Genomic DNA, 24,871 nt, shown 5'->3' on the forward strand with positions numbered 1-24,871 from the left:
ATTGGAAACTGTATTAAAGTAATTTTAGTTGCTTAATCCCAATTTGACAAGATAAAAAGTCGTCCTTGTTAGTTGTCTCGTTCATGAGGACAGTTTTGTGACTGCTATGATAAAAAAGAGTGTAAATGTCCCTGAACCATTACAAATTAGAGGGAAACAGGGTGGTAAGGAGGGCTCATAATGGGACACATGACAAAACTGCACATGCCTACAAGGTTTACAGGTTCCACAGGGGAGCGATAAGTAACATGGCTTATGAAATGGTAACCTTATATGAACCATGCCATCCACAACATCACTTCCTAGACAAATCCTTAATAAATATATAGTCATTTATTATAGACTAAATGTAGTAGTGTAGTGTAGTGTAGTGTAGTGACCCCAAGTCCACGTAAAAGTGACACTTTTGGTATTCATTCATTCCACTAACATAGCAAAGACAAGACAAACGGCCTGTGATTAAAAAAACAACAACAACAACGAGCTGTTTGTTGTGTTCCCTGAAATGCTCGATTGTGTTTCGCATCAGCTTCACTCTGACATTACGACTGCGGCGGTCAGTCCCAAATCTGTCCTTTCAAAATTGTAATGGTAAAATTAGTATGAAATCACATCATATTATAGTCAAAATGAATTTATTGCAGATGACCTGTTGCTTATCAGGACAACATTAAGATATTTATATTGTAATGTATTATAATTTAATCACAAAGATCATTTGCAAATTAACGTTTAACATTTTCTGTAAGAAAGTTAAACCGATGAAAAGTTAAACTAGCCTAATAACGCATTTTTCCTTCATCGACTACATAAAGGCTTGATCTGAACATAGAAGTGTTTTTTATGAGTTGTTATAATTTAGCATTCCATGAGCTTGAAGCAGAGTGTTATTGTCTTATATGTCGGGCACGTACTATAAAGCAGAGTGTTATTGTCTTATATGCCTGGCACGTACTATAAAGCAGAGGGAAGACGGCCAGGTTGCGTAAGGCCATGACTATTTGTCTTGGTAATCCCCGGGAGCAGGTCGCAAGTAGAGGATTGGGCCGGTCTATATTTACCCAGTAAGAAGACGCTGGGTTTCTGACATACTCATCATGGTGCTTACATAGAGGCAGAGTATGGAGACACCTTGTCAGACCTCGCTTCCTCTGCACCCCAGGCCAGTGATGCCATTTCTATCATCACGGATCCAGCTGAAACCGAATTATTCTTTACTGGTTATCCGATTCTTGCTGTATTTTGACATTTGGATATTTTGTTTTAAAAAAAACATAAAACATTTTACAACAAAAACTGCATTTTAAAGCAATCATGGCGCCTCACACAAAAAAATTGCAAGATTATTTATTGTTCACGTTGCAATTTCAATCGATAGGTGCCCCTGTCTTTAGAGAGAAGACTGTGGTGGGCAGCCAGTGTTCGTTGAGGGTCCTTTCAGTTGCTATTACTCTAGTTGTTTATCCCCCAAATTCCTTTCCCTCGTGTTTGTTAGATTTTATACTGGGTCACTGAGCTAAGCTGTCCAAGCTTAGTTACCCACGGTGGCTAATGTAACTAAGCAGCTGAGCAACGACAGGTGGCAAAGACAACAATCGCTTACATGCACAATCTAGCAATATTCGCTTGTATTCCTCAGGACGTGATTATTAAAGCTGAATCATCTGAGATTTTGTATGTATAGTAGCGTCGAGGGAAAGGCCAACTGGGATTCAGAAGGACGTTTTAAATATGGTCTTCCCAACACGCGTCTCCCTGCGGTTCAGCGGCTTGGTTCATATTTCTTTGTTTCTAAGCCACGGGGATTGACGCCGTCCCAGAATTCTGGTCCTCCCTCGCTGATTCATCTGAGGTTATTTCAATTGTCGCTCTGATGAAGGTTTCATATGTGGGAATACAGCCTTTATCGTCCTTCATCTTCCGTATAAGTTTTCCTCATCAACAATTTTTTTTTTCCCGGACCCACAATTGAGCCCCTGCCTTTAAATGGGGCAGTTGCATGTCTGTTTATTCCCCTTTGTCAGCTTTTGAAACACCTCAGTTGCCATTTTTAAATATGGCGGATATTAAAAAGAAACATCATTTTGTGTTTTGTTGGCACACAGAAGCAAGTTTAACGTCTCTGCTGGGGGCCCTCGTTCTGTGCTCTAACACAGGAAGGTGCAAAATGGTTTGGTTGATTTGGAAATTGATGGACATTGTAGTAATAATGCTGTAGCCCTTGAGACAATGGAGCTGGAAAGACCTTTGTCCACAGTGGCTGCCAAAAGTCCCTGAAAATCCAATACTACTTGTAGTGATGGTATAACCTTAAATATTTGATTCTCAGGCAAAAAAAAAGCATGATGTCTGGATAATATCAAATGTTACTTCTATGCTACAGGACAATCTCAAAGCAGAACTGTCCATTTAGTGTGTGTGTGTGTGTGTGTGTGTGTGTGTCCGTGCGTGTGTGTGCGTGTGTGTGTGTGTGTGTGTTGAACCATCCAGACCTCTTGGGTCGTCTGCAACAGGTCTGCTTTCTGACCCATGAAGACTTTAATGTTTGGCGCTGCCTTTTACTAGACTAAAATATATTCATTTCTTGCACTTCGCGCTCACTTTTACTTTATTTAATTTATTCTATTTCTTAACTTTATAACGTGTTCTTCCTTTTACAATACAACACGATTCTTTTGCGCTACGCATTCTATGTATTCGGTTGTTTAACCTTCTGCATTCTATGTCCTTTAATAATGTGTTTCTTGACACTTTGTCTCCATGTTTTTTATGTTTTATGTAAAGCACTTTGAATTGTCTTGTTGTTGAAATGTGCTATACAAATAAGCCTTGAGCATGCATGTGTGTGTGTGTGTTAGGGATGCACCGGTTCCTTGTTTTCACTGCCGATACTGATATTTTTACTCCCACAATCTAGTGACATGAACATACAGTCTAAGCCAGTACAGTGTAATACATCTTCTGGCCTTTTGAGCCATCTAATGTGCTTCTACTTGTCAAAATAAGTCGAATATATAGTTACTTTCCTTTCATATTAGGTCTATTCTTTCATACTATATTTGTTTTCTTTGGGAATTGGATCAGTACATCCATCGTGTGCGTGTGCGTGTGTGTGTGTGTGTGTGTGTGTGTGTGTGTGTGTGTGAGTGTGCACGTGTGTGTGCCTGTGTGTGTGTGTGTGTGTGTGTGTGTGTGTGTGTGTGTGTGTGTGTGTGTGTGTGTGTGTGTGTGTGTGTGTGTGTGTGTGTTTACCTGCTTAGTAACGACAGGTGAGTCACACTCCTGGCAGGCTTAAGGTCGGCTGGCCTATATAAACACATAACCAATGGACTTAGTGTGCATTGGTTTTGTACAAAGCTTCCATGGCTAATACTAGATGTAAAGGGGAAATTACGGCTTATATGAAGCTCATAATTAACTACATACCAGCAAAATCCATTTTGTCTGATTAACACCTCTAAATTATTATTTATTTATGGAGAATCTTGCTGTGTCTTACAATAAGCCAAATAAGACAGAGAAAGTTCCAATAAATTGTCATTTATCAGAGTGAACCGATTAAATCGTTAAATTGAAGAACACCGTTTAACTGACACTGGTTGTACCACTAACAATAGTGTTACAGAATCATTTGTGTAATCAAAATAATCTCCGTCTGATTTTCCCCAGATCTGATTGTCAGAGTCATCCAGCAGAACAAGGGGGGACTCAAAATAGAAGAATGGAGAAAGGTTGGTTTGATTTGTTCCCTTCAAATTTATGCGTAAACAAACAAATGCTTGACTTTGATTATTTTCCATAAATAAGTCATGTGTGCAATGCTTAATGGCAAATATTCTATACATTTATTGAGTCGTGATAACATTTCCCTTCCACGGTTCGTTTCCGTGTAAATAGATTGTTCTTGAATTACTTACTGGAAGAAAAAAAACAATGTGTGGGCGTATTCCAATCGACGGAGAACAAAAAATGTCCCAGGTTATTGTGACTGTCCTAGTTATTGTGATTGTTTTTGGAGCTTCCTGAGGACATTGCGTGGGTTGTATATTAATTTAACCCCTAATACCATCCCATTTCTTTTAGTCCTATATGGCGGCACTCCATGCAACCTCCACTTCCATGTTTAGAAATTGGAATTCTACTAACTCTAATCTCTTGGCATTCACACTGACCTTATTTTATTTGTCTGTTTTCCCTCCCTGCTACCGTTTCATGTTTCTGCTTGGACGTGCGAACGGACCTGTGTTGGCACGTGGTTTGCTGCCGCAGCCGGAGAATGTCGTCCTGTTGCTACAGGTAAACGTCATGAAATTAATTCATTGTCATTTGTACCCTGGTACAATCCCAATTTGTTTCATGGCGAGACCATGAAAAATGTAGAGAAAAAAAATGACAAAAATTGATTATATTTAAAAGAAATGCGTCGTTGAGCAACCCCATGCAATTCCGTCGACGACCCCTAGGGGTCTGTGATCGCAAGTTTTGGGGGCCCCCTGTCCCAGTACACAATAGTGTTGTTTACATTAATTATGTAATGACAAGATCTGACCTGAAATGGCTTGTGATTATGTGGTCTGTAATATTTTAGGGGGACGAGAGAAATTGTTTTGGAGGAATATACTTTATATAGAATTCAGTATGATGAACCTGGATCAGTTTTCACACAAGACTTCATTATATTAGCAGCTATAACAGGACATTGCACAGCCCTAAATCCACATGACTGGAGATGGAGGTGGGGGTGGATTTATCCATGAGTGATGAGATTATCTGAGGGAATGAAAAATATTTTAATGAGGAAGGAGGAAGAGTGAGATTGAATGGTGAGCGTGTTTTGTAGGTATGTATTTGATTGATCTATATTTAATAAAAAAAATTGAGTAAAATAAGTTTGAAGTATATCAACATTTTTACATTAATCATTTTGGAGCTCCCTTTGGAGTAGCCGATGTGATACTCAAATTCTGTTGCCTAATATGCAGTGTTGTATTGTTAGAAGTATTTAGCCTCAATCTTTCGTCTACAGGCCTCAATGTGAATTGTAACACATAAAATTAGTGATGCTGGCTCCAAAATAATAATGAAAGGGAAATGCACACAGGTGTATTTACATGTATGCTCATATGTGATGGTGTGATGATCATTGTTGCGCATCTCCAGCATTAGCCTTTAAAAAGCCTGACAGTCTAAAAAAATGTGAATCCATGCACAGAACAGGTTATTGGTATGGGTATAAATTATGATTCAAAATATAAATTCTTCTATATATTTACCAAGGTGTGACAGAAGCCTGCTATATTTGTCAGACGGTCACACATCCTCCTTCCGCCCCCCCCGCAGGCCATCTACTACGAGACGGGCTTCATCGCGTGTGCGTCCATTGGCCTCGTCTTCCTTGTCCTCATCCCCATCGTGGGAACCTGCTTCTGCATTTGCCGCTGCTGCGAGAACTGCGGCGGCGAGATGCACCAGAGGCAGAGGAAGAACGCCGACTGCCAGAAAGGCTTCTACACCACCTCGCTGGTCATCATCTCCAGCTTCATCATGTAAGGATTGATACATAGATAGATAGATAGATAGACAGACAGACAGACAGACAGACAGACAGACAGACAGACAGACAGACAGACAGACAGACAGATAGATAGATAGATAGATAGATAGATAGATAGATAGATAGATAGATAGATAGATAGATAGATTGTTTACTGCACACAATAAAATATGACCGTATCCACTAAACCTAATGGTAAGCAACAAAATCTATAACCTAAAAAATAACAAAAAGAAAGATTTGGTCATTTACGTTAACTAATAAATAAACTACAGCTAGCAGTGAACCAAAAGGCTCAACCCAAGATGAGAAAGGAATTGGTAATATACAATAAACCTAATGTAAAAAAACATTGAAATAGAAGCCTTATAAGAGAGAAATGTAACTTGACAGTGTAAGAAATGGACGGAACAGTGATTAAGTCATCAATCATCATGATTACTGATACATACTGTGCACACACTCACACAAAAGCAGACACAAGCACAGTGAAAACCGAGTAAAAAAAAAAAAAATGGAATTTTGGAATGTAGTTTAAATTCATGGAAAAGTCATGGACTATGATATATTTGACCCAAAATGTCGAGTTGTTGATGAATGAGTTGTTATCTCCGAATTGTCTTCCCGCAACAATATTTCATGTTTTATATTTTAGAATGATTATTTACATAATTATATTTAATGCCATATTTATTTAAACTTGGTTCTCTGCTGGGCTCTTGGTTCATATTTCACCTCAAGGACCTGGCTCTTACCAGGTCCTTGAGGTGCTTGAAGTTCTTGAATTTCATCATCACAAATTGAAATTACCTCACTTGGTTGATGAAATTAGATGAATTCACTTTATATATATATATGTATACTAATATAAAAAATAGACAATTAGATTAAGATCATATTTTAATTAATAAAAATGATTGAAAATGTATTCTGTATGTTTTAAGAGAAAATAGTGCTTGAAAGGCCTTAGATTTCATTTTGTAATGCCAGAATGAACCCTGGTCTGAATAGACTTGCCGGTCACAGAAAACATCATGGAAAATGATTTGTTGAACAGAGTTGGAACCCTTAAAATGTGTGCGTAGCCATGTCTCTTTCTGTAGTTGTCCTTGTGTGTGTGTGTGTGTGTGTGTGTGTGTGTGTGTGTGTGTGTGTGTGTGTGTGTGTGTGTGTGTGTGTGTGTGTGTGTGTGTGTGTGTGTGTGTGTTTTCCCAGTGAGGTCCAGTGTACAGTGCAGTGAGACAGTGGTGGGTTCGGGGGAAAAAGGGAGCGAACAGTGCAGGACAGTTAGCTGATACTGATACGGTTTGGCTGCCTGTGACAGGGCTCTCTGTGTGGATAGGTGCACCCCCTTCTGCACACACACACACACACACACACACACACACACACACACACACATACAGAACTTGTTGTGATGAGACAGATTATATTGTCTGATCTGTTTTTATTCATTCTCTTTTATTTCTTTATACAGAAGGACAATTATTATAAATATTTATAATTTATAAAGTATCTCTCTCCCCTCTCTCTCTCTCTCTCTCTCTCTCTCTCTCTCTCTCTCTCTCTCTCGCTCTCTCTTTTTTTCCCCACTTGCACTCAAAGCCGTAAATCCACTGGCAGTGTTCCATATTGGAGTAATGTGGGAAAAGGAGCCAGTGTCCATGTTCCATAAAAGTCATTCTGTAAATTTCCCCACTCTTGACCTCGTATCATTTGTGGGAAAATGCCAGTACGGCTGTGAATTATAGTGAGTGTGAATGGAAGCAAACATTGCCGGGACAAGCACGTAAAGTAGGGGTGAAGCCAAATCACAAAGCACAAATAGTGTTATTTTACAAAAATTTGATTTCGTACAAACATAAAAAAGGAAAATGTTTTTCGGAAAGAAAGAAAAACATTCAGCGAGTGGCGTGTCCCAGTTGTGGAGCTCAGCTGCAAAGACTAGAAACTGAAACACGTCCAGTGTCTATGGAGACAGGTCTTTATGTTTCTTAAATATGCCTCTCAGACTCGAGACAATAGGGATTGAGAGGGGCACCACATGTTGTATTTCAGTTTGGTAAATATGAAGTAGGGGTGGGCCGATACCAAATGTATCAAAACTGCCGATACTACTTCTCGTTTTGAAGCTTGATTTGAGCATCAATCAAACTTCGATACCAAAAAAGTGATCAGTTTCTCTCTCCAAAATAAGTTAAATTCCTTGTTTTCTAATTCTACGGATATATTTCCTCACTTGTGCTTGCTTGGTGCCCGTCACTGTCTGTGTGGTGAATGGGAGATCCCTGCAAGCATGTTATGGAAACGTCCCTTCGCACCCTAGTTGGAGTGCTGCATCTAGTGGTGCCAACTCAGTGACTTTCTCACTAGAATTATCGACTTTTCATGCCCTTATGGCAACTTTATTTCCAAGAAGCCACTAGCGACAAATTTAGAGACTTATTCAGACCATCAGGAAAAAAGCATGAAATATATTGAAATAAATTATATTTTTTAATTCATTCCCATGCACGGTGCTCAGAGTAATCACAGTCCATGACTCTTTTTCCAACAGCATCCATCCCTCTGCTCTGGGCAGTCAGTAGGTGTGGGTGTGGCCAGAGCTGCAAAGAGTGGGCTGTGCCAGTGTGCCAACTACCAACCACTGATCACCATTTCTTTAAATAATTGTAAATAGATTCTGATTCATAAAAGTTTTGAATAGATAAATAAATATATCGTTTTAGATAATAAATAGCTGACTCTCTATAATACATACAGAGTATAGAATATGTTCTCTGATTCTTCTCTGATATGTAAATAGTTGGTTTGAGTTTCTCTCACTCTTTCTCTCCAGATCTCTGGATTAGGGTGTTCCTATAGCTTGTAAATATGTAAATAGCTTGTGTGATCTTCTCCCTTTGTAGATTTTTTAAAAACGTTTTCACTTCAAATATACAATGTCCCCGTAGTGAGTTTGTGATTATTTGGCTAAAGATTTCTCTATCTACCTTTTATATGGCTCAAGGTGATTTCTCTTGACACAACCACAGAGCTTTATGCGAATGAATGTGTGATGATGGCATCAATATGCAAATTTGTGTCATCTGGCGACTTATAGCGACTTTTGGAGCTAGTGGTGTGCTACTTTAATTGGAAAAGAGTTGACAACACTGGTTGCGTCACACATGGCATCTTCACATCTCAATGTCTCCGTCATCATCATATGATGGTTTCTAATCATCTAGTGGAGTCAACATTTCACCCTGGGTGGACTACGTTAGTGACAGAATATTCATTTCTCACTTGGGGCTCCGCTTCTGGATCCGGTGTAAGTGAGAGTGGGTTGGGGGAGAGGCTGTTATTTTAGTCCCGCTGTGGAACTGTGTTCCAGGGTTGGGTGATCAACAAGATGATGGCGATGATAAAGATGATCGAACAGATGTGACCAATCTTTTCCTGTTGACAGGGTGTCATCCTTTTCAAGTACAGGTCTGTGCTCCTTTAGTGGCAAATCCTCTTTGTGGAGAAAGAGTTTACCAGCACTTAACTTCATTGGGATCGTGATCTCAGTTCCCGTCCGATGATTATCCGTCGTTGTTGTTTTTACAGTCCTCTGGAAGGTTGGGGACTTTCTTGCAATGAGATGCGTGTACCCACATTAGTCGTTCTGCCACCGTAACTGCTGCTGCGGTGGTGAGGAGGCTCTGGAACGGTCCCAGGAATCTGGCAGAGTTCCAGCTTTTCCTCTGGAAGTTGCGCGTAACCACCCAGTCACCTGGTCGTGTAGTGGTCCTTCAATTGGGACGGGTAGGATTGCTTTGACCTGGGCACATAGACTTAAACACTTGGGTGAGAGACACACATTATGACAACATTGTTTGGTCTATGTCCACGATTGTAAAACAGGGTAAGTGGAATAATTCTGTGATTCCCAAATAGTTACGTTGAATAGCCGACTTCAGTTTCAGTACCAAAATAAATGCATGCAACCTAGCGTAACAACAGAATAATATTATCACAATGTCTAATATGTAGGAGATAATGTCCATAGAATATCGATTAGGCTACAAAATAACTGATAACTGAACACAAATACTGAGTAAATCATGCAGGGTTTTCAAATTTTCCGAGAATTCATTTCTCAAATGTTGCCTGAACATAATCCCATCTACACAATCCATTAATTAAGTAAAATCTAAAAGTGATAAATACTAACTGGACATTCTGATCACTGCTGGTTTACGTGATGTAATTCATATATTGCTTTTGTCTATAGAAGACAGACCTAATCGCATTGGTCTCCCGGTCAGCACTTCATGTGAGGCAGTCTTACCTTCACTGGGATTCCATCAAGAAAAACATGTCAATTATCACCAAACAATATTTTAACCCGTGACAAGGCGTCAGCTTGATAAGTCCATCATGAGGTGTTTGAAAGGAGCACTTGGAATAGAATGCAGAAAACTGGCGGTAGAAACGGCTCTTCCTGCATTGCTCTGGGCACAATCATAATGTATACTTAATTCTCTCACTATCCCTCCTTTTTGACAAATAGTACTTACCATATGTCAAAAAAGCAAAGCAATGGAAAGCTAGTGGGGGAGATACAGCTATGTACAATAGCTATGTACAGCTATGGTACACACAGTACCAAGTGGCTCAGGTTAGTGAGGAATCCTGTGTCCTCATCTGTGGAGGAAACAATCATCTTTAGACAAGAGCAATATCAGGAACGGGGTATTGGTTGGCTCCAACATTTCCTCGAGAGATGGGGTCAAGTACATTTATGTAAACAACACAAATAGGAAGATCAGAATGGGAGGATTATGACATCAAAACATTAAACGAATGTTCTGTATGTCTCATTTATCAGCTACACAACACTATCACATTTGCCCATACATATTCATGCAATCAAAATGAAACAAAAGAAGGTTTACAACAGATAGAAACACAAACACAACCGGCTGTAAAAAATAGACAAACACTGTTTTATACAAAAAACAGATGAAGGACAGACAAAACGAAAAACTTCCTCATAGTTCTACTCATGAGTCTAAGGCTACATAGTTATACTTTTCAAGAGCTTCAGTAGCAAGACTGCAACCCTGGGTGGGGCGAAGCCACAACAGCTATCGCTGCCAAGCAGTTATGTGATTCTCCTTATGAGGGAAGAAGAGAAGTTGGAATAGGAGCGGTGCACCACCTCAAAGTGACATGAGCGAAGTGAAAGTTGCACATGTTGATGATGGAGAGTTGTTGCCAGTGAGAAATGAGCCAATTTCCTTCGTAGAAAGATAAAGGCTACAGCATGTAATCAACCCAATAGCCCTGGCACCAAGTTTCTGAGCATAGTATGCAACAACATGTAGTTCATCTCCATAAGACTGCAACAACACTGCTAGCATAAAACCCATTTCCGTCATCCACAGTTAAAGTAATCCAGCAAACCCAACATGGGGCAGGTGCAAAAGCTTGTTTGAAAGCAACAAAAACGTTCTCCCGTCTAATGGCTGGGCAAACGTTGCCTCATTCCACAATCCGAAAACAAGAATAACCACAACAGCCCAGAAACGCCATGCCAGGGTGTGACTCTAAGGAGAAAAAAATAAAATAAAATAAATGTTATGACTCAAATAGTAAACGTTCTTTTGTGCCAGCTGGAGTTATAAGGAAAAATTACCTATGTGACCATCTATTTATATAATTTCTACTTATACTGCAAACATAACTACAAACAATAAGCCTGAGATCTCTGCAGTCATCAAGCTAATAGAAGCCTGACTGGCATTGATTAATTACATTTGATCAACTATCCATAATCTCATGGTCAATTTATGTTACCTAACCCCTAAAAATCATCATCAAAGAATTACCAATTTACTAATGCGTCATGCTATTGTGCCAATCCGTTACTGCTGTTACACTGCAAACTAACCCACCGTGGGATGGATAAAGGATTATCATCTCAACCAGCAGATCACTTTGACACGAGAACACAAAACAAAAATACTCAAAAAGAAAAGAAATAATTTAAACTTTATGAACCAAAAACTAATGCATTTCTGCTGCTATTATGCATATCTGCTCTCAGCAACGTCACAAAAATATATTTTGTAAGCAATGTTTCCCAATTTACATTGATCAATTTAGTTTTATCAATTTGGAATGCTTTAAGATAAATTCTCTTAACAATGCACAAACTACAGTTAAGAAAACAAACACTCATCATACTCCTCACTTTTACCAAAGTTGCATTTATGAACCAACAGACAGTTTTTTCCACAACGTTAGATCTGCTACAACTCACCACACCACTATGATATATAAATATCAACATCGCAATCATCTCTATAAACACAATCCAACAGTTCAAACCATTCAATATCTATTCATACTACCTTAGTATAGACAACTGTTGTTAACTGGCACTAAAATTCTATTAGATGTTCTGCTAAACACCATTAGTTAACCATAATCACACGGAGCACCATTTGACTCTTAGTAAAATCATTCAGTGCTGCAGCTTCCCCTGCTGAACCACTATCGTACTAAAATTACTTTTACAACTCTCTTTGCATCAGGTTCTATCCTAAACAAATAATCCCAAATGCATCATGTGCTTACTTTCCCGCTTTCATTGTCTTTTGCATCATCTTCCATAATCCTTTCAGTCTATCAACAAACTTTACAGCTCTCTCACCCTGTTATAGTTTATTCAAATTAATCAAGGCCTTTTAGTATCCTTTTCAGCAATACCACCAGATATTTTAGATTAAAACGCTACTTTTACACCAAGGACTCATGTGTGAAGCTAGTTTGACATGTTATGTACTACACACATACCACGCTTATCTTGCGTTTATTGACACGCACACTACACTTATCTCACATTTATGCATTCGCTCGTTTCATCGAAATATTTATCAGCCAGGTAGCTAACATACCCCAAGACACTGATTAAATCGCTCCGAACTCATCTCATCCATACGTGCTCTGGTGTGATCTATTGACCAGGTGGTCACGTGCCCCAGACACCAATAAGATCACCCAGGATTTATGTGCAGTGTATCACTGCAAATAGAGTAAACACAAAAGCCAACCACACAATGGGCCTTTGAACTCCGTCCTCGTTTCCTTAGTGTAGTGGTTATCATGTTCACCTTACACGCAAAAGGTCCCCAGTTCGATACTGGGCGGAAACATCCCTGTATAACTGTCATATGTGATCTCCATTAACCTACATTTAGGGCAAATATTGAGAAAAAGTCCTTCCCAACTATCTATTCCAAACTTACTAAAACTAGTTAGAAAGTAAGTCGCATAGTGGTACCAGTAAAAAAAAAGAAATCTAATACATTGTTTTTAAAGACACACACACACACATATATATATATTTTTTATTATGATAATTTTTTTAATCTGCTTTCTTTCCCTCAACGCTTTGCGACAGAGGGGTCAAGAGTAATGTATTCTGCTTTCTTGCCCTCAATGCTTCGCTACAGAGGGCTCAAGAGTAATCTATATACCTATAGCTTAAAAATTATGTATTCAATAATGTCGACTTTATTATTTATTAACAAAAAGAAATACAAAATAAACAAACATAAACCACAATCTCTCTTGATCGATGCAAAATTGGCCACTTCATCCATGGTCCTCCGGACCGATATATCCACTGCCCTTCCTAACCTCAGTCGCTGGTGACAGGTCTGTCTCGGGGGGGGGGGGGGGGATTTCTTAAGCTTAACAAAAGCTTCTTCAACGATCCTCTTGATCGATACAATCTTTAAGCTTGCTCAAAGGTATTTCCTTCAATCTTCCCTATTCGGCACAATATCTAAGCTTACTCAAAGCTTTTTGCTACGATCATCCCTTATCGGTACAATATCTCAGTAAGACCTCACCTTTAATTTGTTCGGGATCTCTTGTTGGCTGTTCTGGATCTGCCCTCACGTCCAGACAACTCCTTCCCGGATATGTTACGGCCGGTCTCTGTCTGCCATTGTGCACTCAAGTTGGACATGAAGCGGTCCAGCAGAGCCAAGCAGAGAATCTCATCGTCCTTCGCCAAATTGTTGGAGAATTCTCACTGCGGGGTGAAGTTAATCTGTCTGCTACAGGAAAACAAACTGAGAGTATTAAAGATATTTATTCTGCAGAATAAAGAGAACGATACAGAGTACTTCGAAACAGTGGTCTGATCAGTCTGCCCCTGCTTCACTTGAAGAGGCCTTTCTACGGATGAAAGGCTGTGTTCCATTGGTCAGGTGTCATTTACAAGATTATGGCCCCCAATCATATCCCCAGGTGTTTTTCTCATACAATGATTTAACAGTTGAACTCCGATCAAAGATACAATCTTACTGTGCCATAAAACAAACCACAAAGCTCTGTCAAGCCCCCTGGGGCTACCCTTATCGCCACACAAGGCTGAGTGAAGATGGAATGTGATATGGTCTTTATAATACAGTATGGCAATATCTGAAAGAACAGTGTCTCTTCATATGAGCTGCTGAGAGACTCATTAAAAACCCCAAGGCAATGTGTTTTAAAAGCTACGTAGCATACAAAAAAGGCTATTGTTCCATATAAAACATATTCAAAGAATTGAACATCTGCAATTTGAGTGTTACACACAGAAAGAAACAATTTATTGTTAAATACTTACAATTCCACCGTCTGCAGTTTTGTCACGGAAAGTTGGTATTAATTCCTCTTCCTTTTAAAGGATTTGTGCTAGTCTCTGCAGCCAACCGAGAAATTCCCATGATTAGCTTTTAGCTTTGATGCTAGCAGGTGTAGTTGCGCTCCGTAGGTGGAGTTACTCAGATGGAGGGCAGTTTTAATTCTAATAGGGCTAGGGCCGCTCAAAGTTGACGAGTCGAATCATTAGTTGGATACCGGTCACAGGACTGAGATTCTCCAAATTGAGCAGTTGTTTTTTTCTTTGTTTTTTTTAGTCATGCAGTGTGCGTTAAAAGAACAGGATACAACAGATAGAAGCTTACAAAATAAATTCACAGCGATAACATTTTAATGAAGAATTATAAATAAGTGGAATGGGCGTCCGGACATGGACGTGAACATCGCTCTCCATGCACCCTGATCGCCGTGCCCTGTTCCCTCCAAATAAACAAATGAAAACTCACTCAGAGCAGGGTCTCCTGGTGCATGTGTGAGAGCCAGGCGGAGGGAGCCGGCCCCGCCCCCCATGCCATATCTCCAAATCTCCGGTGATGGACAGGGAGAGAGACAGAGGAGAGATGTATCTTCTGATAATAGCGAAAATGCTTCTTAGACTTATATCTTACTCTTATTGAAAGATAGAAACTGGCACATGCACAAATGACGTGTTCAAATGTTGTTTTTTTTAATGTGGAAATGGTTTTTTTCCTGAAAAGAAACCAGTAGGCGTAATGTAACTGACCTTCTTGTTTGGATGTTATTTATATATCGCCTTAAGAAAACTGAATTCATGTGAAGAAAGTCCTATTTTGATTCGAGGATTTTGAGTTCATTTATTTATAGGTTTATTAAATACATTGTTTTTGTGAATGCAGTTTTCTGTTGATTTATAAAGTGCAATAAACTAATTATCTTCCCCAAAATGGTTGAATAATCGTGATAAATAATCGTGATCATAGGAAACCCACCCACAGCTGCAAACACTGTCCGATCATAGAATTACAATGTAACCAGGCCGGAACAAATGCACTTCTACAGTCACAAAACACACCGCAACAGAGAGCCAACGCACTGCCGTCCATTGAACTTTAACGAAGGGTGGACCACCCTTGAACCCGCAGCTATGTTTATTATTATTATGATTATTATTACTTATTAGTCTTATTATTTATGGGTTACTATAGTAAGTCAGATCACTGCTTTGCTAACAATGGATTCTAGAGACCATTTCGAAGACAACAATTTCCTTCTTACAAAGTTTTGCAGAGAGAGAGAGAAATCCACCCCGGCCCGTCAGGGGCTATTATTTGTCTTAGTTTGAAGTATGGTGCCCTCTGCTGGCCAACTTTACTCACTATGATGTTTTACTGAACCTGCATGTCTGGATGGCTGTTTCAGTGTGGGGGTGCTTTTCGCCTACGCTGCTAACCACAACGTCAGCATGCAGATCAAGAGCACCCGGCGGTTCATCAATACTAACATGAGAGACCTGAAGACATTTGCTAACAACACACCTGCGGTACGCACCTTGTCTACAAACACACACACACACACACACACACACACACACACACACACACACACACACACACACACACACACACACACGGATATTAAAACATCTTGATGCCCTCTAATTTTTTTGTTGTTGTTGGTTTTACAGCAAATTGAATATATGACAGCCCAGTACACGACGGCAAAGAACAAAGTCCTGTCAGAAATGGACAGTGAGTTATACCTGGGGCCTTTTCATGTTTGATTAATCTCACACACTGTCCCTTTGTTTGCCAATGGTTCACTTAGTTGACTGTGACTGCTCTGTGGCCGAAATCTCTCCTGGTTCACTGTAGTATGCTGTGTTGTTTGACAGACATTGGACCTTTGTTGGGGGGCAGGATCCACAGCCAGCTGGAGAAGGAGGTGATCCCTTCCCTCGACAATGCCCTGCGCATGGCAGGAGGTAAGACCGCCCTCATCAGATTATTTTACTACTGTTTCATAACCAATGTGCTGTCAAATCCTACCACAAGTGCCTCCCTTTATCTGCACCACAATGCTAATACATTTATACTATACGTTGCCGTTGCTCTTAAAGGCCTTCCTTAAACCCTGTTTAATGAAATTCTTTCTGAGGTGGGGTTATAATGAATCATTCTTTATGGACCCCATCTGTTCTTCCTGCAATCAATATTGAAACTTTTGTTTTATTCTTTTCAAAACATTTTCTCTCTCAAGCAAAAGTTGAAAATTCTATTAAAGGTAAAAGAGGCTGACATCGTCGGTGTTGTTGTCATTCATGGTTGTCGGTGAAGCCGTGGTGTCGTTGGTAGAACAGTCAGTGGTCCCTTTGCTCTTTTTTCCTCCTCTGTGGTTCTCTGTGTGAACTGTCGGATGGTGAACCTTTAAAAACATCACTGTCTTTGTGCTGTGTGCTGTACATTTGTGCTCCTTTTCAATGAGAAATGAATTTCCACCTCTCCCCCTCCTTCCTGCTTCCTTCCTCAGCCATGCGAGAGACCAAGGAGGCCCTGGAGAACATCAGCTCCTCGCTGGAGGTCCTCCAGGAGGGCACGGCCCGGCTGCAGGCCAGGCTGATGGGGGAGCGAGCCTCGCTGTCCAACACGCTCTCGGACCCCGCCTGCACCAACGGCGCTGTCTCCCACACCTGCAACACCATCCGAGCCACGCTGTCCCAGCTGGGGGCCAACGCCGACTTCGCCAACGTACAACAGAGAGAACACACTATAAAATGAATACAGATTAAGTCACATCAACATGGAAGATAGTCAGATATTTAGTCTTTTAAATATCATTGTAAATATTTCTTTCATTTTTTCTCCATTCTTCTGCCCGGCAGCTTCCGGACGTTAGTCGACAGTTGGCAAATGTTGACGTTGTCCTAAAGACGGACCTCAGCAACATTGTCCAGAAGGTGAGTCTCTAAATACACCCTCTGTTATGCTCACCAACTCAGAGTGGATGTGAACCCATAAGCAGAGATGTTACGCCTGACACAGAACCTCCGATGCGCGTATCGAACTCGCCAAGTAACTGAACTACTGCTACAGAGCTTGCTTTGTTACGGACATGATCACATAAATGATGACGTTGGGAACAACTACTGCTTCGATCCCTCAGCGAAACATGACTGCTTTGATTCGCTGTGTATCATTTTGACAGCTATTAAAACTGTTATAATATGCTATAATAGCATAATATATTTCCCAACACATCCCTGAATCACTGAATTACCTCTGCACAATGACAGTCTGTCCATAACCACTTTAAGGATCTGCTTAATCCCTTAGTTGTTTTATTCTTCTGTTCTCTAAAAAAAAAAAGTACTCTCTTACTGAAGATTTACTATCAAGTTTTAAACATATTGAAAAACACAAGTATGAGTAGTTGACACAAGGGGAATCGAACCCAGGTTTGTGTAGGAGGGCAAAACCTTGATCACTACACATGCCGCAAATTAACTAGTGCACTCACTACACACACACACACACACACACGCACACACACGCACACACACGCACTCACACACACACACACACACACACACACACGCACACACACCTTGCAAAGTGTGTTTGCATTCAAGGTCCATGGAGGCAGAATACCTGGAGGTAATCATTGTGAAATTAATTTGGGGCTATACAGGCGAGGACCGATTGATTGTCTGGCTTGTGTCGGTGCCATGCCCACAGGAAGTGCAGTCAGGCTTAATTTGAAGCACCTCCACCATCAAAACATTCACAAAAAAAAGATTCACAAGCACACACGCCTCCGAGCAAAACCACAGAGACGTACGATGAATGCTGATTTTGTGGCGCCGAGGCTCCAGGTGATCCCAGTGTCCGTTCAAACTGACACTATACTGATTACATCAAGGACATACAAACACACACACATTTATTTCACCAGCAGATGTCCCCCACAAGCACTGAATGAAGCTTCAGGTAGCAAACCAATTTTCAAGTCAGTGGTTCAAAATGGTTAAAAGATTCAGAAAAGCATTGTTTCGCATCACTATCCATGAGCCCAACACAAAAACAATCAGGTAAGTCCACATGGTTTATTCCAAAAAAACATGCAGGGTTCAAAACCCAGAGATGAGTTAGAGAAGGTGAAGTTATCTGGCAGAGAACAGGCAGAGAATCAGAGTCCAGGGAATCAGGCAGAGGTTCAGACAGAAGGTACAGGAAACAGGTAATAGTACGGGAAAGCTCAGCGTAATGCAAGGGAGAATCTGGCAGGGGACAGAGGGAAGCAGACTGGTCCAGCTCATTCCCTCATTTGTTCCTCAGTATAACTATACTGAGGAACTAATGAGGGATAGAGCTGCGGGCAGGGGAGACCAGGTGAAGGGCAGGGGGCGATGGCAAAGCAAAAGGGAGTGGGAGGATCTGAAATCAGATGGAGATTAGTGACATGGCATGAGGAAATGACCAGATGAAAATAAAAGACGAAAACAAATATAAATACTGGGAGATCAGGGAGGATTCATGACACCCTCCACCTCTCTCTTCCTATCCCAAATTGATCTTATTAGATTCCACAAAATCATTATTAATATATAATAGTCATTATTACTTTCTTACTTTTGTCTCTCTATGTACCTCCAGGGTTACTCTTCCTTTAACGATACACCAAAGATGGTCAAAGAACAGACTAGGAACATTGTGGCAGGTATGTGTGTGTGTGTGTGTGTGTGTGTGTGTGTGTGTGTGTGTGTGTGTGTGTGTGTGTGTGTGTGTGTGTGTGTGTGTGTGTGTGTGTGTGATTCTGATTTGACTGGTTTAGTTTACGCTGTTTACATTTCTTAACTTCTACATTCTTCCTTTTTCTTACCTGCAACTCCGTACCTGTAAATCAAAACGCAGCTCTGCCTCGTAAGTTTGCTTTGTCCCCGTGGTTTTTCTAACTCCGAGTCTTGACTCCTCAGAAAACCGAAGCCCTCTTATGTACAACTTACAATTGAATGTATGTAAGAATAAATATTGTTGTAATTGAAGGGAAATTTAAACTTGTGCATTGTGTTTTTTGTGCTGAAGGAGTGAAAGGCATGCTGGATAAGATCGGTGGGGAGATCAACGGCTTCGCTAAGATGTTTCCAGTGGAAGCCTCTATGGTCAACTTCACCGTCTTCCTCAACGAGGGACAGAAGAAAATCGAGGCCTTCTACCCCCAGATAGACCAGATCGACTTCTATAGGTGTGTGTCTGGGTGTGTGCGGGCGTGCCTGCCTGCGTGCGTGCGTGTTTGTCGGGTTGGGGTTAATTTGTTTTGTGTGTGTACTTTTTTTACTCGTAGGGACTCGTATCATTGTTGACCCGTATCGTATTGATTTTAGCTTCTGACCTGAAGTATAAGACAGCAACCAGTTTACTCCACATTGCTTCATCACCAAGTTTTATCTGCTTATTGTTGGATTTCTCTGCTGTTTTATGCAATTGAAAAATTTTATGCAATTTGAGAAACAGCTCCTTGAGGTTTGCTTGTATCAACTGTTTGTGTGTGTGTGTGTGTGTGTGTGTGTGTGTGTGTGTGTGTGTGTGTGTGTGTGTGTGTGTGTGTGTGTGTGTGTGTGTGTGTGTGTGTGTGTGTGTGTGTGTATTGCAGGTGGATCAGCTGTGTGAGCGCTCTGTGCACTGTGGTTCTCATCCTGACCTTCAACTTTTTGGGTCTCCTGTGCGGCGCCTGTGGCAGCGACAAGCAGTCCACACCCACCACCCGCGGCTGCCTGTCGAACACCGGCGGCAACCTCCTCATAGCGTGAGTCCAATTTCACAAGTGGTTCACGGAGCGTAATTTAGCGAACCACTAGGGATGTAGATGATCTACAACCAAAACAAGGGAGAACAAGTAAATTAAGTCCAACATTGTGATTGATGATGTTTTACTGTAACTAAACTGAAATTACATCCAGAAAATTGAACGCAGAGAGTTCTCTCGGAATCCCCGCTTGTATCTGACGTGTCGCCCTCCCTCTTTGTCGCCGTCCCTCTTTCTTTCCCTCGCCCCAGCGGTGTGGGTTTCAGCTTCATCTTTGTGTGGGTGCTGATGGGAGTGGTCGTCACCTTATTCGTTGTCGGCGGCAACGTGGAGAAGCTTCTGTGCGAACCTCTGGCTAACCGGCAGCTGTTCCAGGTATGGAACGCAAACACTTCCGCGGCTCGTATCCTTTTTTTTTTTTTTTTTCTCGAGCTGTCTACATTTTACTCTCCTTCCTGTGGGTTGACTGCTTGTGTCTGTAGATCGTCGACACACCCTACATGGTTCATCCTGCCAAGAAGAACTTCCTCCCTGATATGCTGTTCCAGAACCCCAATATTGACCTGACTGTGGGAGGCATGTACCGGTAGGAGTCACACCTCATATATGCTCAGTCTCAGACAAGTTTATTTATAAATTAGCCCTTAATCACAGTACAGTCTCATAGGGATTCACAGGCCCACATTTCACATAGAAATGAGCAGCATCCCCTAGCCTTAACCTCATCCGGGCAAGGAAAACCTCCCAGAAAACCCTCTTGGGAAAAATAAGGAATAACCTCATTTTAGTTTCATAGAGTTACTTTAATATCATTTCTATTCAATGTACTTAGATTACGAACCCGCATGCATTGCAGTCGTGTTTCTCAAGTAGTCTGTCTTTCAAGTTATATGCCTAATTCTGCTCTCGCACCCCTGATTCAACGACGGCCTCACATTTTTAGGATGCCTTCTTTTAAGTATCACAAATGCGCAAGCATTAAAACAGAAAAGGGGGAAACACTGCATTCCAGGAAACAAATTGTATGACCGTAATGTGCGTATTCTTCTCCTAGCGAGTGCTTCGAGAACAACGGCTTGTACCACGCTCTGCAGCTGGAGTCCATGTTCAACATCAACTCCTTCCTGAACAGAACTGTGGTAAGAGCCTGGGCATGGATCATCTTGATAGAATGTATTGATCCATGGGCGGGGTAAGGACTTCAGGGGCACAGTGATAAGTTGTACACTCTGCTTAATGCATTTATTGGTGTGGCTCATGACAGGGACAGCTTGGGTTACAGGACAAGCTGACGCTCTGCTCATGAATTCAAAATCTCTTGTTTCATGGTCCATTGTATAATGCCACTGATGGATAAACTATAACATCAAATCATTGCCCGTGGCCCCAACGCCTTGAGACTTCAACACTTAAAGCTAAATAAATCTGCTCTGGATAATTGCAACATGCGTGTGTTTGTTGTGTGTTTCTGTCAATAGTACAACAAGGACCTGTCCAACGTGTTTGAGAACATCCAGATTAACCTGCAGGACATCACTCTGCTGGAGCAGGACGGCAGAGACAACCTTGTCAACTTTGCCAACACGGGGGTCGGAGAGATCGACTACACAGCGTACCTGGCTGAGGTAATGTGTGTGTGCGTGCGTGTGTGTGTGTGTGTGTGTGTGTGTGTGTCTGTGAACATGGCAAGTACATGCAGGTCATTATCACAGGCTGTTTCTTCAATTGAGAGAGAGAGAGTGTGTGTGTGTGTGTGTGTGTGTGTGTCTTTGTGTGTGTGTGTGTGTGTCTGTGAACATGGCAAGTACATGCAGGTCATTATCACAGGCTGTTTATTCAATTGAGAGAGAGAGAGTGTGTGTGTGTGTGTGTGTGTGTGTGTGTGTGTGTGTCTTTGTGTGTCTGTGTGTGTGTGTGTGTGTCTGTGAACATGGCAAGTACATGCAGGTCATTATCACAGGCTGTTTCTTCAATTGAGAGAGAGAGTGTGTGTGTGTGTGTGTGTGTGTGTGTGTGTGTGTGTGTGTGTGTGTGTGTGTGTGTGTGTGTGTGTGTGTGTGTGTGTGTGTGTGTGTGTGTGTGTCTTTGTGTGTGTGTGTGTGTGTGTGTCTGTGAACATGGCAAGTACATGCAGGTCATTATCACAGGCTGTTTCTTCAATTGAGAGAGAGAGAGTGTGTGTGTGTGTGTGTGTGTGTGTCTTTGTGTGTGTGTGTGTGTGTGTCTGTGAACATGGCAAGTACATGCAGGTCATTATCACAGGCTGTTTCTTCAATTGAGAGAGAGAGTGTGTGTGTGTGTGTGTGTGTGTGTGTGTGTGTGTGTGTGTGTGTGTGTGTGTGTGTGTGTGTGTGTGTGTGTGTGTGTGTGTGTGTGTGTGTGTGTGTGTGTGTGTGTGTGCGCGCGCGTTCCAGGTGAATAAAGGAATCACTCTTGTGGATCTCTTGTCCTTCTCGGACGACCTGGAGGCCCAGGCTGACCAGCTGGTGAGTCCCACTGAGATCCGTTCAGCGTAACTTCCCAAACCTTAAGAGCGATTAGGAGACTGACCACCGGGTGACAAGGAGCTTAAGGAGCTTAATAATTTCAGTGTCGATTACAAATCGCCTCACTTTGAATGGACTCTGGATTCTGTTGAGAGTTTAAAAATTAAACATTCCTCTCACAACATTTTCATAGAATGTCAAAACAATGAAGTGGATGCAAACCCAACAAATATTAAGTCAGTCCTCCATTGTAGTCTACAAGGAAGCTCCAAACTTAATAACTAATGCTTATTAAGTCCTGGGTCTTTCATTGGTTTTTGACTGTGGGAGGAAATGATTCATGTTCGCAAATATTGACCGGTCTGGTGTAGACCATAAGGGAAACATACAGAAAAGTGAGTCTGCTCAAACCTCTTAATGACTCGGAGAGGCTTGTACATAATTGGGCAGGTCGGCCAATTCAACCAGTTGTTTACACTTGTGTCCACGCATGTTTGAGTAATCTAGGTATAAACATGAGCACACGTGTCGGCCGCCCTTGCCTAGACATTAATTTATACTGTATGTATTTCACAAAGTAATACAGTCATACAAAGTAATGAAGTAATATAGTCAGACAGCGGCACCGCGGAAAGAACTCCTGCTTCCTGGTTCTTGAGTTGGAACAAGCTACCTATTTACTCTGGAAACACATACATGACCACACGCCCTTTGGTTGATTCTACTTAACCCCAAAAACCTAAGCTATCACACTCTATATCTCTGTTTAATTTTGTGTGTTTGTATGTGTGTGTGTGTGTGTGTGTGTGTGCGTGTGCATGTGCGAAGCCACGTGGTGCTCTGGAGAATGCCCTAAAAGGACACGCTAGCAGTATCAGACAGATCCACAAGGAACAAGTGGTTCCATTGGAGCAAACTATGGTAAACACGCATCCACACATCCACACACAAATACATACAAAAGGCAGAGGATTTCTACTCGCTGCACCTGGAAATCCACCTCTATATGTACATGAAAATTAATACATTTTTGACAAATCCGTGAGCGCTAACATCTCAGAACTCAGTGCAACTCTGTTCGTTATCTCCCTCAACTCTCTTTCTTTCTTTTCTTCCCTCCTTCCTTTTCATCTTTCATCCGGTAAAATGGTGGCACAGAAATATGTCAAAGCGCGGGTAAGCCGCTGTCAGTGCTTTGGCTCATCGTGGTGCACACAGTGCTCCGTGTTTGTGTTTTTGGTGTTGTGCCGTGTTGACGTGAGGTGGTGCAGCGTGTGTGTGTTAATGAGCTTATGGGCTGGTGTGTGTTTGGTCTGGTAACACCGTGTGTGTGTGTGTGTGTGTGTGTGTGTGTGTGTGTGTTCTCTACGCAGAGCGGCCTGAGTCAGAGTGTTCGGCTGCTGCAGAGGACGGCCAGCGACCTGCCGGTGAGGAGCGCCGACGTTACAAACACACAGGGAACCGCGACACCGATGGACATGATGTAACGTCCGTCCGTCCGTTCTCCCTCTCTTCATGTTTCCTTCCCTTTATTCTTCCATTAGGTGAAGGTCACTAATATCCTCAGTGCCATCGACGCAGCGGAGTACCTCATCACTAACAACGCCTCACATGTGGTGAAGCAGGTAAATGTTTTTAGAAAACATTTCTATGCAACGGCTGTGCTGAGGAAGGTTTCACTCTCTTTGAGAACTGATACAGAACTCTCTATTTTATTTTATTTTATTTTTTTCGTTTTGATAAACAGGAAAATATGCATCTTGAAAGTGAAACATTGTTTTCTAATGTGTTTCGCTTTTTTGTTTTTGCATAACTATATACAGTTTATATTTAAACCATATCAAATGATAGATTTTTTGTTAATTTTTATATGAATTATAAATAAAAATGGTGGTCTATTGTATATTATGTTCTATTTTTTATTCCATCATTATTATTGCCTATTGTATTCATGTGTGCTATCTATCTATATTTATCTCACACACACAATCACACACTCGTTTGTTTCTTCAACCATGTTTTTAGGAAACAAATGGCTACATACAGGGTTTAGTGGGCTACTTCAGGCAATACACAGAATGGGTCAAAAACTCGGTGAGTATACTCATCCTAACTTCACAGTTCAAACTTATTTTGCATGTTGGTGCTGTTATTATTATTATATGTACTGTATATACTACTCTTAAAATTGCAAGGGTGTTCATTAGGCTTGGGCCGTTTTACGATTAAATCGTCTGTCGGCGATCGACTCAATCGATTGCGATTGACATTGATGACAGACGGTTTTTTGTTTTTGTTTTTTTTTGTTTCTCCTTCAGAGAGCGTTGCGCGCAGGCTCCCGTGCCTGTCTTTTTATTTTACATCTATTTATTTTTTATTT

General features: G+C 41.2%; 1 protein-coding gene across 1 annotated transcript in view; it reads left to right on the forward strand.

Annotated features, from left to right (window-relative positions):
- Positions 1-24,871, forward strand: part of prom1b (prominin 1 b) — a gene marked incomplete at both ends in the record, with an annotated part of 33,620 nt that overhangs the window by 4,195 nt on the left and 4,554 nt on the right. Inside the window, 21 exons of the mRNA XM_079999764.1 lie at positions 3,670-3,731; positions 4,270-4,296; positions 5,341-5,546; positions 15,626-15,746; positions 15,891-15,954; positions 16,098-16,187; positions 16,733-16,950; positions 17,085-17,159; positions 18,856-18,919; positions 19,285-19,444; positions 19,853-20,005; positions 20,257-20,380; positions 20,488-20,591; positions 21,060-21,144; positions 21,484-21,630; positions 22,420-22,491; positions 23,320-23,412; positions 23,650-23,667; positions 23,865-23,918; positions 24,036-24,116; positions 24,517-24,585. Of these exons, the coding sequence (XP_079855890.1) occupies positions 3,670-3,731; positions 4,270-4,296; positions 5,341-5,546; positions 15,626-15,746; positions 15,891-15,954; positions 16,098-16,187; positions 16,733-16,950; positions 17,085-17,159; positions 18,856-18,919; positions 19,285-19,444; positions 19,853-20,005; positions 20,257-20,380; positions 20,488-20,591; positions 21,060-21,144; positions 21,484-21,630; positions 22,420-22,491; positions 23,320-23,412; positions 23,650-23,667; positions 23,865-23,918; positions 24,036-24,116; positions 24,517-24,585 (2,087 nt within the window). The remainder of the gene's footprint in view (positions 1-3,669; positions 3,732-4,269; positions 4,297-5,340; positions 5,547-15,625; positions 15,747-15,890; positions 15,955-16,097; positions 16,188-16,732; positions 16,951-17,084; positions 17,160-18,855; positions 18,920-19,284; positions 19,445-19,852; positions 20,006-20,256; positions 20,381-20,487; positions 20,592-21,059; positions 21,145-21,483; positions 21,631-22,419; positions 22,492-23,319; positions 23,413-23,649; positions 23,668-23,864; positions 23,919-24,035; positions 24,117-24,516; positions 24,586-24,871) is intronic.

Source organism: Zeus faber (genome assembly GCF_960531495.2).
Source record: "Zeus faber genome assembly, chromosome: 4".
Taxonomy (NCBI): Eukaryota; Metazoa; Chordata; class Actinopteri; order Zeiformes; family Zeidae; genus Zeus; species Zeus faber.